The sequence below is a fragment of the Musa acuminata genome, chromosome BXJ2-5, assembly GCF_036884655.1.
Source record: "Musa acuminata AAA Group cultivar baxijiao chromosome BXJ2-5, Cavendish_Baxijiao_AAA, whole genome shotgun sequence".
In the NCBI taxonomy this organism is placed as follows: Eukaryota; Viridiplantae; Streptophyta; class Magnoliopsida; order Zingiberales; family Musaceae; genus Musa; species Musa acuminata.
Genome location: NC_088342.1, coordinates 45,089,546 through 45,109,769, shown reverse-complemented (window position 1 = coordinate 45,109,769; position 20,224 = coordinate 45,089,546). Strand labels below are relative to the sequence as shown.

The 20,224-nt window shown below is 35.7% G+C and overlaps 1 protein-coding gene across 3 annotated transcripts; it reads left to right on the top strand.

Annotated features, from left to right (window-relative positions):
* The first annotated feature begins 818 nt into the window (after positions 1-818).
* Positions 819-19,309, top strand: LOC103986023 (25S rRNA (cytosine-C(5))-methyltransferase NSUN5). 3 transcript variants are annotated; one of them, XM_009403886.3, is made up of 13 exons: positions 819-1,146; positions 1,947-2,005; positions 2,130-2,180; positions 3,661-3,796; positions 5,487-5,572; positions 11,306-11,404; positions 12,673-12,726; positions 14,027-14,171; positions 15,755-15,816; positions 16,162-16,249; positions 17,394-17,477; positions 18,613-18,774; positions 18,884-19,309. In XM_009403886.3, exons 1-13 carry the CDS (start codon positions 900-902, stop codon positions 19,153-19,155), a joined length of 1,545 nt encoding a protein of 514 aa, XP_009402161.2. In that variant the 5' UTR covers positions 819-899; the 3' UTR covers positions 19,156-19,309. The 3 variants fall into 3 exon arrangements, with proteins under 3 accessions (XP_009402161.2, XP_018681207.2, XP_009402162.2); XM_018825662.2 differs by lacking the exon at positions 12,673-12,726; XM_009403887.3 differs by lacking the exon at positions 17,394-17,477.
* The last annotated feature ends 915 nt before the right edge of the window (positions 19,310-20,224 follow it).

Below are 20,224 nucleotides of genomic sequence, written 5' to 3'. Positions count from 1 at the left end.
AGTTCAAAAATATTATATAATAATTTTTATATTTAAAACATTAATTTAATGATGATGTATTTGACTCGTTTTTTGATTTGAAATTTCATCGAAGGGTTAATATACACCGAGAGATTATCGTTTGTGTAATAATAAAATAATGAATAAATGATAGTAATTTTCTTCTTTTATGCAAAAACTTGATGTCGAATAAATTATATGATTATTTCTTTCTCACAATAACATTCTACCAAAGAAATAGTGTGAACGATCTTTTTCATAAAATAATATGATAATAAAGATATGGTACAATTTTTTTTTCTTTTACATGATCTATTTTTTCACAATATTTTGATAATAAATAATTTATTTTTTTCACAATGTGATAGTGAGGAAATGAAATGAAGTTTTTGCTTTTCCATAAAATGATGTAAACTTTCTTTTTTTGCTCAATAATATGGTATCAAAGAAATAAATATAAATTTTCTTCTTTATGCAATAAAATTAAATTAGGAGAATTTTCTTTTTTTTATGTGACAACACAACAATAAAGAAATGATTTAAATTTTCTTCAATATTATGAACTATTTTTTTTTTGTGCAATAATATTTGATGAAATTAAAATGTTAGTCCTGTATTATTTATCATATAGTGACAAGTAGAAGAAACCCTAATGTCCAAATCTGAGACCAATATATGAATTTTTTTATACTTGAATTTTATTTAAAGAATTATCTCTAATTTAAATTAATAGTATTAATTTCTTTGCATTATTATGTGTGCTTTTATTGATTTCCAGGAATTACGGCTTTGGTTATATGGGCTTTTAGGGGATTAGCAATAAAGCCGTTCTCTTTAAGCACCTGACTTCGCTGCGACTTCGAGCGGCGGTTGTGGCGGCCGCGACGTCGCTGCGAACCATGTCGCCGCGCCCTCCTCCTCCTCCCCCGCCGCAAGGGAGTCTCACCAAGAACCGCCGGATGAGCAGCAAGAATGGGGCGGAGCGGTCGGCCTACTTCGCCAGGAGGGAGGCGGCGAGGGTGCTGCGGCGCGTGCTCCAAGGCGACGATGCCCGCCGCGCCACCGCCTCCATCAAGTCCCTCGTCTACTCCCCCTCCGTCCGCAATAAGAGGGCCACCTTCGCCCTGGTCTGCCAGACCCTCAAGTGTACACGTCTTCATCAGCTCCTTTCCCTGTCTCTCTGTCCTGATATGGTTCCTTGGGACGGTACTTTAGGTTGAATGAGTCTGGGATCAGAAAGCGTGTTGGTATAACCTAGTGGCAGTGATTGCTGGTCAGGTGTATGTAGGCTTGTTTTTTCAAATTAGGTTGGTTTTCTGGAAGTATATTCTTATATCAGGACCAAATCGATCACCCTTTCGCGATGAGAATGGTGAGTTGGGAGCGAAGGGTAGGTCCAATTACTTAGTTAGACAAACTTATGGTCTATGGAAGGCTTTACCTTGAGATAGCGATAAATGGTTCTTGGGTGGCAACTGAGAGTGAATGAGACAGCAAGAGGATCTTCTATGAGATCTAATACATCACGCAAAGAAACTCGTGATTTGATCATTATTGCGTAGGCTTTCTGAAGGAGGTCTCTGTTGTATTTCTGATTCAGCTAGAAGGGCTATTAAAACATGCATTTGTGCTGCTAAACGGAACCCTTATTGAATTTTAGTACAGTCTTTTGCGTTCAGTTATGCACCATTTTCTGATTTATATTATAATATGTAAGCTTGAGATGGGGCCTTCTATATATGAATGCAGAATATTATAATCTGAAACTTGCTGAACTAATTTAATGCTTACGATGTTCCCAGCTATATAAAAGATGCTCTTTTGCTGATTCTGAATTACTTTCTGTTATGCTTGTTTTGCCTGTATGATGCTTGCTTTTTTGGTTTGTGTTTAGGTTTCATACATGATGAATACAAAATTCTGAAAATTCCTTTTTCTGTTAACAGATCTTCCGATTCTTAAAGATGTTTTAGCTGCAACTAGTATACTGAATAGAAAGTGGAAGGTGATGGAAATGTACACTTATTCTAGCCTACTTCCTGAGTGTTTTTTTATTAATTATCAACATTCCACCTTGTCAATCTTATAATCCTAATGTTTAGTATCCCTTTTTTTTTCAAAAAAAACAGAAGCAGGAGGAACTAATATATGTTACTGCATATGATATTCTCTTTGGCCAGGTTAGTGACTTAGACATCAAGGTTTTTTTCATGTTGGCAACCTTTATATTGCTTTCCTGAGAATAATCTGTTGATCATCAAAAAGATAATTCATGCTATGTTTGTTACTTGCTGCACATCTTGTAGCACAAGCATCTTCTGTGAGGTGATTTTAGGTTGACACATTCTGCAACATGTTGGTAGATGTCTTGTTCTCCATGGTGGCACTTCTCCAATTATTATTTGGTAAAAGAAAAGTATATTTAGTTGGCACACATGTATATGGAATGAGCCTAAACACCATTTTGAGTCATGGTAGGTTAGATTTATAGAATGGTAAAACAAATAGATTTAAGGGAGAAGTTGGAAGCAAGGTTTGCAACACCGCTTGGTACAGTTTGGTATGAGTGGTATTTACATGCTTAACAACTTATCGACATGTGCACTTAATCAGGCAGTCTGGTAAAAGGTCTATGCTACCCGGTACAGGCCTTGTGCCAGGAGGTGCATCTAGTGCAGGCAGCCTTGTACAAACCAATATGTTTTGTTTTTTCTTTGTTTTTGAAAATATGTACCAGTGAAACTGGGTACACCTGTACATACTGCTCTGGTACCAGTCTGAGCCATGACCAACACACTATCAATATAGGAAATTATGAGCCTTGGTTGGAAGGTTCTTTCTCTGTCATATTGATTTGAGATTTATGCTTTGAGAGAACTTATTTTTCTAGAATTATTCATAAGAAAGATATTGATATATCGAATGCTATTATTGAATGCTATACTAAGTTCTCCTGAGAATCTAAGCAAACCAGTATGTGCATGAACATATGGATTTCAATGAACATATGGTTTCTAATCATTTTCTTGTTCTCATTTAAATTTTGAAAGATAATTTGTTGCAATTGATCGCTTTCTTGTCATGCTTATAGTATACCTTAGAATTTTTGTTCTATAGAAGCTGCATTGACTGCTAAAAACTTCATTCTGGTCTTCTATGTTACGAGTAAGCATCTATGAAAAGGAAGAACGATCCGTACGAGATTAGTTGATAATGATTCTTAAGATTTTCTTTCCTGAATGTTGTAGTTTAAGTCTATTGAACTGACTTTGGTGCCTACTTTTATCTGGAATTAGATGAGCCTTACGAGACCAAGTAGGCAGCACATATCTTTACTATTGTCAAGGCTGATACATAAATACAATTTTTTCCCCTAAAATAAGAGGCCACTGATAAATTTAATGTTAACTAATTTTGTTTATATGCCAGAAGGTCCATGGCATATTTTGAGGTAAGCTATTTCACCAAATCTTTTTGTACTGCAATTGTTTGCACAAATTGTTTTAACTTTTAACAATCTTGCATCGTTTTTTGTTTGCCCCTTGTTCACATTGTGATTTTTATGCAATCTTCAAATCCAAAACTTTATAGGTGTTTGCATGAGCTGTATGAGTCTTGTTGATATAACATATTGCATCCTCATATATTGTTTTCTTTCAGCAAACTGCAGTGATGGGTGATGTTGAGAATTTTCTTATACTTCATAAAGATTCACTTCAGACTGCATTAGCACGAAATTCTGCTAGACATAAAGTTAAGAAAATTGAAGACATGCTCCAAAAGAATGATGTTAGAGGTGTGATTTGATTCTTTCTAGTTTCTTATTTGTGATATATGAGTTAGCAATTGAAGTTCATACTTTGTGTTCTTTATTTATGATTCAATTATGGGAGCCTGCTGTTCGAAGAGTAGCCAAGCAGATTATTGAAGTATAATTCTAAATTTGTATCTGATTGCCAACTTAATATGCTTAAGATGGTATCAGATGTCCTTTGAACCAATCGAGACTTATCATTCACCAGAAAAAAAAACTGTGTTTGTGCATGGGTGATGATTGTAGCTAGCTTCCGGGCCTATGTTTTATCATGTGATTAAACTAATGTAGAAGATGTAGGACTCTCTTCTAAGGGTGCATTTGAGAACATATTTGAGATGTTCATTGAGGACCAGATGAATATTTTAAATGTGAATCGGTGTTTGGTAAATATTTTTAAAATTGCATTTGACTTGTATGTTGCATTGAAAATACTTAAATGCTGACACTATCTCAGGATAGCGTTAGGATTTCAGGATTTGTGGGATACTGCTACTAGTATAATTTTTAAAATTTTTTAAGTACCCTATGACATTATCTAAAATCACAAGATTGTCACTATATAATAAAAACCCTAACCCTCATTTCCTCATCTCAACTCTCCATTTTTGTCATTGCCCTTTCTCTCACAAGTCTATAATTGTATTTATTTATTTCCAAAGGTTATTTTACATTCATTTATATGATTATATTTTTTTATTTATTATATATCTGTGTCATATGAAATTTTTATAAGATTGTGCATTCATTTATTTTATTTTATTAATTTAAATAAAAATATATATTTATTTTTGAAATAATATTAAAAATATTATAAAGGTAAAATAATTTTTAATGTACTTTTGAAATACAATTTTACCAAACAACACCTTTGTTAATGCACACTTCAAATATAATTTTCATTTATTGTTTACCAACCACTCAAAACATTCGAGGATTGCACATTCACTCAGACCTCTTTCTTTAAATGCACATTAAAAATGCAATTGTGTTCCCAATCATAGTCTTAGCCTAATTAACATCCAGGAAAAGATATATATATTTGTTTTAAATACTGGATGGACTAGAATTTTCTTTGCTATTGTGTTTTATGTGTAATTACTGATAAAAGTTAGTTCTTTTTACTCGAACACCATTATCTTCTTACTGTATCATGCTTTTCAAATATCATTAAACTCTTATTCTCTACTAATGAAGTACACGTGGATGTTACCAAGAAACACTACTTATACTTTTCTCTATCTCTATCCAATTTAAATTAAGCATACTACACATACTTATGTCTATGTTAACATTCATAAAAACTCTCTTTCAGTAGCAGCATGAGTTACATGTTTTTGCAAGTAGAGAAAATTGTAGATAGCCAAAGCATTTTCCATAATAATTCTTTATGGTGTCCAACATGGTTATATATGCCTCTTTTTAGTGTTTTATCTCAACGACACCTGAGATTAAGACAAAATTATGAAGCTGGACAGTTCTTACTGGATATATTATAGTAGGAAATGTACTTTCTGCAGTCAGAAGACAAGAAAACCCATTTCATGCATATGTTTTAAGTGGATTTCTGTTTGAAATCCACTTCTGAGTTCTCATCATGCTAGTGTCAGATTCATGCTCTACTCACTTCCTAGCTCTCATCATTTATTTGCTGAACTTTTTTTTTTTGCAGTCACTAAACCTCGGTATATACGTGTCAATACACTCAAAGTGGATGCAGAGTCTGTTATACGAGAGTTAGAGAAATCTAATTTTGCGGTATTTCTCGTTTGAATCTTATTTGTTTTAATGAAGATGAAGTTGTGCTTCTCATGATGTGGATAACTTGTGGTTTAGTTCTCTTATTATATTTAATTATAACCATTTGTAATATTTGCTGTTTACTTGAACTAATCTGCAACTACTGAGAGTTGCCCACAGCTAAGACCTATTAATGCAGTTTTTGAGAGAATGAGTTATACAGTTATGTGACATTTAAGAGTATGATTAAATTTTTTGACTAAAATATTTACTCAAGTTTTATGCTGAAAACATCTTAGTTGCATGATTAATTTTGGTGACAGATTAGTTGTATTTATAATCGATAGATAACTATGAATGGGTTATTCCCAAGTTCCCATATATATGTTTCTCTGTACCATTGGTGAAGAACAATCTAGACTATTCATCAAATAATGTATGGACACTAACACAATACTGAGACAAACTATTGGTTGTCCTTATGTTCAATGATAATCAACTTACTGCTGAAAGTTCCTTGACAAGCTAACCAGCACTTCTGTTTGACAAGGTCTTGGGCAGCTGCAATATGGGTTATTGGATCTGTTTGAATTACATGCGTGCCATGAGCATGGACAATGCCTTTTGCTTGTCAATGCTAAATAATCAAAGGGATGTGGAACAGGGAGCCTGCTTGCCCATCATCAAATTTTGCACACACTATGTCAGTTATCTGAAAATAAGTGACATTTAAGGAAATAGGCAGATGCTCTCTTATCATCTTTCCATTCCGTCATCATTCATAGAGTTGAATTCCAAGATATCTCATGGTTGTGGGATCTAATGATATCAAGGATCATATATGTTTGTGCAATATAATTTCTTGCCATGATTTCAATTCAATAACTTATTGTTTCTATGTTTTCTTTCTAGGTGCCTTCCTTTCCTTTTCTAGAATATACATTTTGATGGGCCTATCTTTTTCTTTTGAAGATCCTCCGATCTGAATTGAGGTGTCAATTATGCTTGCGAGTACCTATACTTGTGTGGACCTACCACTAGTTGGGCATGGATGGGGGGGCATTTTCTATTTTTCATGTGATTATAGGGCGGGGATGGGTAGAGTTGTCATGACCCGGGCTTGATGGGCTAACTGGCCTATATCAACTTCGTTTGACCCAAACCACTAGCCAAAATGCTAATTGAGACTAACCGGGATGTTACAATTTCTCTCACTCAAGAGCTTGACGTTCTCGTCAAAGGTTCAATATAGCCCAAAATCAAGCCCTAGCATGGTGCATGTGAGGCATTGCCCAATGGTGGCTCCACATCATGACGAGTCCTTTGACTCCATCCACCAGTAGCCCTTTCCTACTCGAGCCCCTTCACCATGCTTAAATCCTAGGTTGGCTTTGATACCAAATGTCACGACCCGGGCCTAATGGGTTAATTAGCATATCAACTTCGTTTGGCCCAAACCACTAGCCAAAATGCTTAAGCTGAAGTTAATAGTAGTACACTCATCAAACTTTTATAATCCAATCTTAATCTTGCCCACTTTCGATGTGGGACTAATCGAGATGTTACAAGACCACTCCCCACCATGTCCTCGTTCCTGTCCCCACTCCATCAATATGTGGGCCTAAATATTGGGCGAGCAAGGCGCCTTGAAATTAGGTTGGGTTTAGCCATGGTTGAGTCGATTACGAGTTATTTGGTTCGATTGAACCAAATGAAATAGTATCAACACCCCCCTCCCCAGCACTGTCACAGACTTAGCTGGAATCAAGGTTCGCCATATCGTATCGTACCGACGTTTCGACCCAGGCTTGGTACGGTACGGTACCGGTGTACCGGGCGGTACATCAGGGCATATCGAGCGGTATACCCTGGTGTACGAAACAATTTTATATATTTTTATACTATAGCAGTACTACAGTATAGTACTGTAGCATGCTATAGTGCTACAGTAAAATACTATAGCACTGTAGCAGTACCGGGCGGTCCGCGTACCGATAACCTGTCGGACCGATACGTATCGCTCGGTACGGGCGGTACGCTTCGGTATGATAGACCTTGGCTGGAATTGCCTATGTCGGAGGCACCCTTGCATTATTTATTCGCAAAGGGTTAACCTAATTGCAACCTCGTTTAGGCCCCGAAGAACCTGTAAACGAGCAAATTGATTACTTTCGAAAACGAACGAGCAAATTGATTAGTTTCGAAAACGAATGATGGACAAGTCCCAACATCTTGCAAAGAGGGCAGCTTTACAAGTAATTCAGGAAACTCTTGTTGTGCAAGAGAGAAAATAGAGGAAAGAGAAAACAAGGACTTGATAAGGCAAATGAATAGTCGTAAGTTCACAGACGACTACTCATTGGGTGTTGGGCAAATTGGCAAGTTCTCATAGGCTTTACGTGCAAACTTGTGAAACCAATCAACACCCAACACTACCCCAAACCCCTATCCAGTCCTGTGCCACCCAAGTGGTTCTAGGGTGTTGAGATGTTTGACATTTTGCACCACACCGTAGCTTGTAGAAAATAGACCATTGCACGCGAAACCTGGGTCACTCTATGGTAATTTTGTCTATTCTGATGAGCGATCGCTTTGTAGCCTTACAAACTGTTCTTGCTCACAGTTTTCAAGCAAAAACACACAAAAACAAGGTAAAATACACTACGAAACATATGTACAAGCAAACATGAAGGTGTTGCGTGACGATCGTCAATTACATTCTCTCTCACTTAAGCTGTTGACACCCTCGTCGACGCTTGCGGCAAGCCTTGATGATCGCTTCTTCATGTCGCAGGGCGTCTTCAGCCTCCTAACTGTCTTTTGTTCGGGGAATCTTTCGCCACTACACTAAGTAAGCGATCTGCTTTGCTACATTGGGTAGCTTTGTCTTGTGATCCGCTAAAATATCTTCAACTCACTTTTTGTAGGAGGCTCTAGTTGGGGGCAATCGAGTTGGAAGACTTCGTTAGGAAGCATCTTGTGGATCTAAGTGGTAGGCTTTTCAAGTTGCTCGCATGGAAGACATTATGAATTTTGAGCTATGCTGGCAGTTGTAACTTATAAGCGATATTGTCTACCCTGTTGATAATTTGGGAAGGGTCCTTCATACTTGCACACTAGTTCCTTGTGCACTTTATGCCTAAAAAACTAAAGTGATGTGTTGGAGCTTCACCAGCACCAAGTCGTTGACTGTAAACTCCTGTGGTCGTCTTCCTAGATCTGCCCACTTCAACTTTTTGGCTGCCTTCTTCAAGTAAGCCCAAACAATATCTGCGTTTTGGTTTCATTCCTTTGCAAAGTGATATGCTAAAGAGAGTAACTACTCCTAGTATAATTGATCGCCAAGGTGTGAGTTGGCAACTGCTGTCTAGTAATGATCTCAAAGGGGCTTTTGTTAGATGCAGAATTCTGTTGTAAGTTCTAGGAGAATTGGGCTATGTCCAACAACTTCACATAATCTTGTTGGTTCGCACTCATGTAGTGTCGAAGATATTACTCAAGGAGCGAATTTATTCTTTCAGTTTGGCCATTTGTTTGAGTGTGGAGGCTTGTGGAGAAGTATAGCTTAGATCCTAGCAATTTGAACAGTTCGGTCCAAAACCGTCCCAAGAACCGCATGTCTTAATCGTTGATGATATTATGTGGAACTTCCTACTACTTCACAACATTCTTCATCATCAAGTTGGCCGCATTCTCCACTGAGCAATGTAGGGGTGCAACAATGTATGTTGCGTACTTTGAAAATCGATCGACCACCATGAGTATCGATCCAAGTCCTCCTACTATCGTAAGCTTGATATGAAATCCAAGGAAATGCTCTCTTACGACCTTTTTAGTATGGGCAATGACTCTAAAAGTCCTATCGGCTTCTCCTGCTCTACCTTATCTTGTTAGCAAGTAAGGCATGTTCGAACATATTCCTCCATATCAGTCCCCATCTTTAGCCAATAGAAGGTCCTCTCCACGAGAGCCAACATTCGGTGAATACCTATATGTCTTGCCCAAAAGGGATCGTAACACTCTCTCAAGAGTTCACGTCTTAAATTGTCCTCTCAAGTAACATAAACTCTATCATCTTTGGTGTAGACGAGTCCCTCCTAGACCCAAAATCGTTGTGCCTTGCCTTCTTTGATTAGTTGCATCAGGTTTACTTCCTGGGGATCACTGTACAGTTCATTCCTGGTCTTAGAAAGAAAGTTGGAGTGCAATTGACTTGCTTAGCATCTGCTTTCCAGTTACAACATTCACCAACTTTATTTTCCTACTCAATGCATTGGCCACGACATTTGCTCTTCTAGGCTTGTATTCCCTTGTCATATCAAATTTAACCAGGAAATCCTACCATCATGTTTGCTTTGGGGAGAGCTTTTTTTTGAGTTTGTAAGTAATTCAATGTAATATTGTTCGTCCTTACCACAAATTATGTTCCGAGAAGGTAGTGCCGCTATACTCATAGATAGTAGACTACTGTTGTCATCTCCTTATCATGCACTGGATACTGTCGCTTAATCTCGTTGAGCTTGCGGCTCTCACGGGTTACCTGGTGACCCTCCTACATAAGTACTCCCCCAATAGCGAAGTCTGAAGCATCTGTATAAACTTCGAAAGGCTTCCCATAGTTTGATAATTTGAGTACTTGTTTTTCTAACACAATAGCCTTTAGGTCTTGGAATATTGCTTCACATTTGTCTGACCATCGCCAAGCTGCTCTTTCTTCAGCAACACCATCAGTGAAGCTGCACGCTTCGAGTACCCAACTATGAAGTGTCAATAATAGTTGACGAAACCAATAAAGTATCTCGACTTTGGTATCTTCTTTGGTGTTCGCCACTCCGCCACAGCTTGCACTTTCATTTTGTCTATTCGAATGGATCGTTCGCTAATTCGATACCCCAAGAATAAAATCTCCGTCTGGGCAAATTAATTTAATTTTTATTTATTTAGTATAAATTCTCAATTATTATTGCTTATGCAATAAATTAATGTTTAATATCATATTCAACACATTGCTCATTCTTGGAGGAGGCTAAAGATAATTGTGAGGTAATTGATATGTATTTTAATTTTAATAATACTGTTTATTTTTAAGTTTTATTGTTTGACACATTATACTTTTTTTTTTTATTTGTATTTTCTCATTTTGTATTTATTTGGTTGTGGTTATATTTGGATATATTTGTATTTGAATATTGTTATGATGTGTAAACTTTACAAATATTGTTGTTATTATTTGGAAATTTGAGTATTGTTAATTAATCTTAATAATAGTTTTATTTTTTTTAAATGAAATGGATTAATTAGGAGAATATGGAGAACCCACGGGTTCTCTTGCACCTAATGGGGATTCCCCATATTTGCCTTGTCTAAATGGGGAATGGGGTGGAGATGAGGGATGAGACGGGGATGGGGATGAGAGAAGCATTCCCCATCCCCCGTCCCGTCCCATTGACATTCCTAGATCTGAAGTGGTTATGCAATTTTGTGTCAGTTTATCATATTATACGTCCTACATGAAGATAAGAAATGCAATTTTATATAATTTTTGAAAGAAAAAGAAGGCTAAGAAGCTCTTTTACAAGCAATAAACGGTGAAAATTTGCCTTTTCTTCAGTGACTGAACTGATTTGTAATGGTTAATATTCGGCCATCTATCACATTCTTTGTTTAGGATCTTTATCTTTTATCTTCTTTGCACTTTCATTTAATGAATCCATAGAAACTTTGATGGTGATTGAACATGTTTCTTATTAGGTCTCAAGAGATGACACTATCCCGGATGTGTTAGTTCTTCCATCTGGCATTGATTTGCATGATCACCCTTTGGTTCTAAATGGAAGTATCTTCCTGCAGGTAGGTCTATTTGATGTGTTTAGATAATATCTTTTAGTATGTCACCTTCTTACCTTATTTGTTGCTTGTGTTCTGTATTAAAAATCTCATCCCTGTTAATGTTTCTAATTAATGATTTGCTTAGATTAATTATAATGGAAATTTGATGAACTGACACTGAAACAAAAATAGGGTATATCTTAAAGTATGATTTAAGGTGTATTGGATCAAGGTACACAGCAACTATGTGAAGCCAACTATTATATGTATTATGGGAAGAATTTTTGTTTGCAAGCTATTAATGTATATCATTAACTATGTGAAGTCATTAATTATGCTAGCCCTGAGTATTAGCAGCCATTTGGATGAAGAATCAAATCAAGTCAGTTTAAAGTTTTGGTCTGGTGCCAATACTGGATGGCAACCAGATCGGTATAGTTTTGGTATAACTTATGGATTCTTGGTATGTGTGTATAACCTGAACCAGATAGGAGGTAGAGAAGAGGGTAGGAAGAGGAGGATAGGGAGGTAAAGGAGGCAAAGAAGAAGAAAACTAGTGGAGGAGAACATGGAGGAGGAGGCAGAAGACACATACCAGTGGTAGGAGGCGGACATTGATTCAAATACCAGCCCGTACAATATGATATCGATATATTTACTGGTGCTACCATGGGCTGATAAAGGATCATATGGTCTTGTTCCAATAAATAAATAAATATATATATATATATATATATATATATATATATATATATGGGTAATACCTGAAGCAATTGTACACTGTACTACTCCTCATCAGTGTGATAAATTATTGAAATTGTTACCCAACCGAGATTTTAAATCCTTGCCAAACAAAATAAGCCGAACCAGTGCTACACATTGGGCAGCAGTAAGGCAGTAGAGTGGAGTGAAGAAGAAGAAATAAAACAAGGTACAATGAGTATCGGTATTAAGTGATAGGCTTACTGCACTGTACAACTCAGTATTTGTCAGCTTACCATCCAGGGAGCTTGATTTCGGACGAGACTCGATGAAATTGCTGGTCCATATACCATTTAGCTGTTATATTTGTAAAATCCAGTTCAAACTTGTATGGTCAAAACATTAATGGTTTTTGCCAAAAAAAAAAAGATTGGTTTTTGGTCTCATGCACTTGGTGTATGCAATCTTGAATCCGTTAGCTGATGCATCTGAATTAGGTAGATGCACAGATAAGCATATCAATGAAGCACAATTAGTTCAAGTTTGTTATTTTAACTGTTTTTAAGTTTGTTCTCATGTTTTTTCAGGGCAAAGCAAGTTCAATGGTGGCTATTGCATTAAGTCCTAAACCAGGTTGGAAGGTATTTTTACTTCTTAGCAAGGTTTGCCATACCGAAGCATACCGCTTGTACCGGGCGGTACGTACCGGTCCGACAGGTTACCGGTACGCGGACCGCCCGGTACCGTTACAGTGCTACAATATTATACTGTAGCACTGCTACAGTATGGAAAAAGTATAAAATTGTTCGGTACACCAGGGTGTACCGCTCAGTATGCCCTGATGTACCGCCCGGTACATCGGTACCATACCATACCGAGCCCGGGTCGAAACGCCGGTATGGTACGATACGGCGAACCTTGCTTCTTAGTATACTCTAGTTCAAGCATTCATATTGGTATGTTTAATTGCATGACTCACGTTGAAATACCATATCATGATTGGATTTTCTCCCTCCATTTCTTTGAAATGATTAGAAACATGGTCACTGACTTCAAAGAGAGAAAATAAAAGAAATTTAGAAGCCATTTTATTTCTATAAATTTGTGTTAGAGTCTTTTTGTTTATATCTTTGATTTTTATCATTTAAATAATTGACTTGTCATTTGAACTTCAAAGTGATGTTTTTGTTTTTATTTGTCATTCACTGATTGTCATATTGAGATTCATTTTCCCATCATTGTGGCAATGATAGATGTGATACGTAGGAAATTTGGTGTCATTCATTTCTGCGGAAAAAGAAAAGTTGGGAAAGATACTTTTAGTAACTTGGGAAAATTTAGTATTTTTGACTTTTATCATTTAAATAATTGACTTGTCATTCGAACATCAAAGTGCAATATATGTTATTGATTTTATTCATTATCCACTGATTGCCATATCCAGATTTTTTTTCCCATCATTGTGGCAATGATATATCTGATACATAGGAAATTTAGTGTCACTCATTTCTTCAGAGAAAGAAAACTTGGGAGATACTCATGAAATGCTTATTTCAAAAGATTATGCGATTTTCATTTAAACATTGTTCCGACAAGTGCAATTGTTAGTTTTCTAGTCCAGTTATTTTCTAAGACGTTCTTTTGGTTTAGAAGTGTTTATGATTTTTTTTGGTTGGAGTATAGTTTTACATGTCAGATATTCAATCGACACAGTGCATTTTATTAAGCCATTTGATCAGTGCAAAGACCTCCTCTTTTGTGGTCCATTTTTCTAAATTTAGAGGATATCATTTTATTCTTTATTTACAAGGAACCGTATGCTGATTACAGCAATGACTGGGAGATGATATGCTGATTATATGACATTATTGATATTCTTGCTACTTCTGTTTGTTATAAAATTATACATATTTATAATACATTATGTTATGCTTTATGAAGGTTCTTGATGCTTGTGCGGCTCCAGGAAACAAAACTGTCCATCTTGCTGCACTTATGAGGGGAAAGGGTAAAATTATAGCTTGTGAGTTTAATGCGGAAAGGGTTAGAATTTTAGAAAAGACTATTCGACGGTCTGGAGCACCTAGTATCCTTTAACTTATGCATTTCTTTCAAAAATAATTTGAAGAACAATTTTACTCTCTTATCTTTATGCTCCTTATTTCCTCGGATGTATCCTCCTGCCAAATCGACATGTATTTTTTAAAAAATTCCTGTGCAATTGATGTTGTGTAGGTTACTAAAAAAAGGTCTGAAGTTGGATATGAGTTATTTTGCGACTCACTATCTTTTTTGGCATATATATTCTTCTACTTATTTGTTTCAGGGGCATTTCTTTTCATATGCTTTTTGTGCAAATTTACCTTTGGATTTCAGCTGACACTCTTTATTATATATTTTAAGGTACTAGGAACTTTTGGAGTATCAGGTGTTGAGTTTAGCATGTTGAGCTGATACCACAGTGTCAATAACAGGCTGCATGTTAGTGTACTCTGTCTTGTGCATGATTATACGGTGCGGTGCTGCCACTCACATGTAATGGATACTAGGTGTATAATAATCTCTATCTTCAAAGTACCAAAGAGTTTAGCATTGTTCATAACACCAATCAGACAGGTACATACCGACCATTATTTACCTGTTTGATCAGGTTTTGGCCTGCAGACCATGCAAATCTGCTTGGTCCAGATTGAAATTAGGGGTACCGTCTGATTTTCTTATCATATTGGGCATACCACCTGAATTTTTATTGTTGGAGCCTATCTGCCAGGTGCTATGCCTACCATTGGTTATCGGATTCTCTGAAGACTCATTTAAGGGAATTTGGGAGTCTTTTTAAACCCCTCTTTGGCTCCTCTTCATTCCTCTCAAGATCCTAAACTGTTTTTTCCCCATTTCTTACACAAACTCTTGATCCCACTCTATAAGCTTCATTTCTCTCAAACTGGAGGCCAATCTTAACTTGCGGTCTGGTTCAAAACCAGAGTACCTTGCGTAACCTACTGATCTGACTCTTAAAAGGGCAGTCATTGGCGAGTATTATAGCAATAATTGGCAGTTCCACTTCTCATTAAGAAGAACAGTTTATTCTCCAATCATGATAGAGATCCATTATAACTGGCATAACCATATGACATATAATATATAAGCTGTACAACTTCCCTCTGATGTGTATACAATCACAGTGGCAGGTGGGAGAAGTATTTGTTTCTACTAGCCAGCCATGAGACTGGCCAAAACAAAAGACATAAAAGTTCAATGAACATTTTGTCATTCATAGGCTCCTAAGAAAATATAGATTTTGTCAAACTAATATGTGCTTCGTATTGTAGTTATTGCTTAAATTATTGATCTATTCTATATGTAGCACTGTGGTAGCACAAGTGCATTGAATAATGCAATGAAGAAATGACATTACTAATTTCATGTTCTGAGTAAGGATGTCAATTTCATAGATTCAAAGTATTGCTCAAGTTTCTTGTTTTTTTCCTCAAGGATTGATACTTTCTTTTGTCCGATGAGTCATTAGTGTTTGATCTGCAGCATTTAACTTGAAAAATTACTTAAACATTGGTATGTTATTTATGTTATAAAATACATGATTATATATAATTCAATTTGACTATTGTTGCAAAAGGCCTAATTGTTATTCCTTAACTTGATCCAAAGATGTGGACATTGTTAATGGCGACTTTTTGGACATAAATACCAGTGACCCTGTGTTCAAAGAGGTACTTGAAAACTTTTTCTAGTATCACTTAGGTTATTTAATGGTTTCAGGTAATTGAAATTTCTCAGGTTTTTTATTTGCTTTTTGGGGGAAATCATATAGTCATGTATCAAATGAGAACAAAGTAGTTCATCCAGACTTAAATCTGAAAGATAGCATTTATGACTCACTTATTACAACCTTGGCTAAGATGTTTAGTTCATTAAATTTGGATCACCCTTATTCAGTCCATCCTGGTCAAAGCTGGCCAAACTAAACCATATGATCAACTTAGTTACAAAATATCAATATACCAAAAGTTGTTTCATACAATACAATTTTGTATATTTGGTGGTGGTGTATCCAGGTTCGCGCTATTCTGTTGGATCCTTCATGCTCTGGATCTGGAATTTCAGCTGAAAGATTAGATTACCTTCTTCCATCATACAAAAAAGGTAACCATTAATAGGGCAATATTTTCAACATAGGGAGTTGAATTGCATCATTGATTGTAAAGATTCTTGTTTGTTTTCTCAATGCTCTTGAAAATTTGCAAAATTATGTGAAAATTACCTCAACTGAAAATGAGGAATTTATGTAACATTTACCTCTTTTTAGTATATCTTCACAACCTTAAGCTTCCCTATCATGTTTAGGAATCCTAATTGTGGTTATTTTGGTTCACAGAATTGCATGCATCGTAAGTCTACATTATACTAGTTTTTATTAAGGAAATTACTATTAGATGTCAAGTTCCAGGATATGTTAGCAGTAAACTCATGTCGAAACCTCAATACATGGAAACCAGAATTAGTCTAAAGCTAAAAGCCAGAATTGGTCCTATTCTAAATTTAAGATTTAAATTGTTTAATTTATAAATAACTTAATTATTTTGGATCTTATTTTATAGAAGTCTTTGTCATCCATAATGTACAGAAATATGTATATAGTCCTAAGGTTGTTTACCTTAATTAAAAAAAATAAACATTAAACAAACAGTAACAATATTATGAGTATAACATTTTTTCAGGATTTTTATATATAACCCCTCTCCTTGAGGGGTTTATTGCAAAGAAGACCCTGCCTGATCTCCATTTATATTTCAACCTAGAATAGGTTTTTGTTCAAAAACCACTTACTGCCAATAATCCAATTACAGAAGGAGAATATGCAGAAGATTATAAAAGATGAAGTTTTTGATGTCCGTCTGGTACTCCACTGAGCTTCCTCTCACAAATCCCAAAGTACAAAGATAATAGAGACCACCATGAACCAAGATGAGTGCTTCAGCACCAGTAGGAAAAAAATACCAATGCCTTGTCTAACTGTCAGGAGAAGTTCCTGTAACTCATGGAAGTAAATATTGAGTCTTCTTGACTGTCATTGTCATTTATTATTATATGCTAGAGTTTGTTTCATTGTCTTAATCTCGAAGCGGGAATTAAAACGTAAGAAATGATTTGAGTGTACTTTTACTCTTGTGGTGGATTATCAGCAGGAACCAAGCTTATATTCTTTACATTTTTTTACTTTTACACATTGATTTATATTTTTTCTATATGTGGTGTTTGTCAGATTTTTTTTTTTATTGTTAATTAGGTGATGATGCTGATGCTTGCAACAGTGAGAGAGTAAAAAAGCTCGCTGCTTTTCAAAGAAAGGCTCTTTTGCATGCACTGTCTTGTATGTTGCTTCAACAAAAACATAAAGTTGAATCTTTTGCTTTTTTTCTTTTATTAAATCATAGTCTTTGGATTCTGTCACCCATCATATCATTCTAAAATGCATCTAGATTTCTAGCATTTCCTCATCATCACTGTTTTGAACACCTAATAGTAATAGTAGTATTTGCCATGTTTAGAATAGGGGACTGTAAGATGATAGGGTCTTGGAATTTTTGTAGTTGATCCGGATGCTTCAAAATTCTGTAATAGGGGTCTGGAAGCCCCTACTAGATGATATATATATATACACACACACACACACACACAATGATCCTTGTAAATTCATGAGAACAAAAAATTTGTATGGTGAAATAATAGCTCCTAATTTGTCCTATCTTAAAGACAAAGCAAATCACTACCCTTATGGTTGATCGAAGGTTTGAAATTTCCATGTATAGTTTGAGATAACCAAGGATTCAAATATTATTGTACGATACTGAATGTACTTCATTGGTTTTTATTTAATAACTATGTAGTTTGACTGGATTGACACCGACATAGACTAGATTTAAGAAATCTTGATCGGATCTAATCAACAAGGATCTTGGTTGGATTTGAAGGGATCATAGTCAGATATGAGCTTATATAATCGTCAATGCAGATTTTGACTTCTTATTCAGTTCAAGCTTCAAGGGTTTTTTGTATGGATCCTCCACAATATGTTAACTGCATTTTTATCATACTCTATATTCTTTGTAAGATCTGCAAATTTCATCCTTGTCAGTGTAGTGTTTCTGGCATTTGACAAAATGATTACGATTTTGCTTGTGTCGTCGGAAGCACTTTGATATGCAGGACTGTAGAAGTGATGGAATAACCAACTGCAAGCATGTTTGCAGCTTGATTGATTTCATTAAGGACACAATAACTTGTCTGAGAATATTACTTTGAAGATTTTGTGGCTGTACTGCTTGATTTTATTGGAAGGAGATACTATAAAACCACCAGTTAAATGAGGTTACCTTAGGCATCGTCACTATTTATGTGAATAAATATCAGAATTTCATATTGATTATTTTTTGGTAATTTCTTTTTCCAGTAGGATCATTATTTTCCCTATTGGTTGAGAGACCAGCTTACTTTCTCTTTCACAGTTCCTGCAGTTGAACGTGTTGTGTATAGCACATGCTCAGTTCATCAAACCGAGAATGAGGATGTAATTAAATCAGTCCTCCCTCTTGCAACCTCGCTCAACTTTGAACTTGCAACTCCTTTCCCACGGTGGCCTCACCGTGGCCTGCCAGTCTTTGAAGGTGGTGAGTACAGTACACCAACAAGGAAGCTCTCATCAAGTGTTTTAGGTCTTTTGAATCATGTCATTATGATATTATGCTTAAAATGCTTCTTTCTTTGTTTTGGTCTCAGCTGAACACTTGCTTAGGACTGATCCAGCAGAAGACACGGAAGGGTTCTTTATTGCATTATTTGTCAAGAAATGTAACTCTGCTAACAATAAGTTATCGAGGAGAACAGTGCCTGGAAAGAGCATGCCATCTTTGTCGACGAAGTTTATGAGAGGGACCAGATGTAAGCCTTACCCTTTCTGTAAAATGTCAGCTATGTGGTTATATAAACATTTGGCAAAGCAAAGGACTAGGAAAAGCGGCCATCTGAGGCGAATGATGCAGAAAGGGTAATTGGACCTGCCAATGTTATATCTGTATTTGAATATGGTTAAACAGGCAGAAGGTAGATTACTACGTCTGATAAATACTAATGTTTGTTGTTAGTTACAACCCGATCTTTCTTCTCTTTTAATCGCAGGTTATTACTTGCTATAGTGGAGCAACATTTTCTGTCTGAATGTTTTAATTTTGTTCCTGATTTATTATTCTTAACTTTTTAGCAATAGTTTCTATTGCACATTTTGGAGGAGAAAAAAGAAAAAAAAATGTACATGTAATGTTCCTATTTCATTATCAATACTTTTGTTCTTGTAAATATGTTTGTTGTCTTGTGAACATGATTAAGCGTTCGGATTGTTGGATGGTGAATAACACAATCATCGTCAAGTCAATCGTGCCATCAAGATGGATATCATGATGTTAATGTGGCTACATCCTCAAGTCGGTTGTGCTTATGCTCTTAAAATAATTATTGTCAAGTTGAGGGTTAAGATTATCCCCTATAGTTAACTATTTTTGGTATTTCGAGTTTTACACTTTAAAAAGTTACATTGGCATTATAATTACGAAAGTAAAACATTTAGGTCTATTTATCGTAATGTTATCGGTTTCATCAACAAAAATATAAAAAATAAAGGATAAATAGATAATTTTAATGTTTCAGTCGATGGTGGTGAGCGACACTGTCGTTAAGGTTATGGATGAGGAGAGTGACGATAAGAGGTAAGAGTTGTTCTATATTTGTATTAACATTGATGTAGTTATCGAGCTGTGAAAGGGTCACTCGGTATCTGTATTAGTAGTATTTTCATTGTTCTACATTTACGTTTATGCTGATGTAAATATCGAGTAGCCCTTTCGTCATTCGACAATTATATCAACGTCGATGTAGATATAGAGCGGTCTTATCTCCTAGCGGTGTAGATATAGTGCATAATGATAAATTGATCTAGATGTTTTATTTTCATAATTATAAGAATATAAATATAACTTTTAAAATGTAAGGATCGGGATACTAAATGTAACCAACTACATGAGGTAGTCAATCACATCGTTAGATCGGCCATAACTTGATCACATT

Coding starts and splice junctions, on each gene's coding strand:
- LOC103986023 (XM_009403886.3), top strand. CDS start 900: ATGTCGCCGCGCCCTCCTCCTCCTCCCCCGCCGCAAGGGAGTCTCACC. Junction 14,172..15,754: donor TCGACGGTCTGGAGCACCTA/GTATCCTTTAAC, acceptor CTTGATCCAAAG/ATGTGGACATTGTTAATGGC. Junction 17,478..18,612: donor TCTTTTGCATGCACTGTCTT/GTATGTTGCTTC, acceptor TCTCTTTCACAG/TTCCTGCAGTTGAACGTGTT.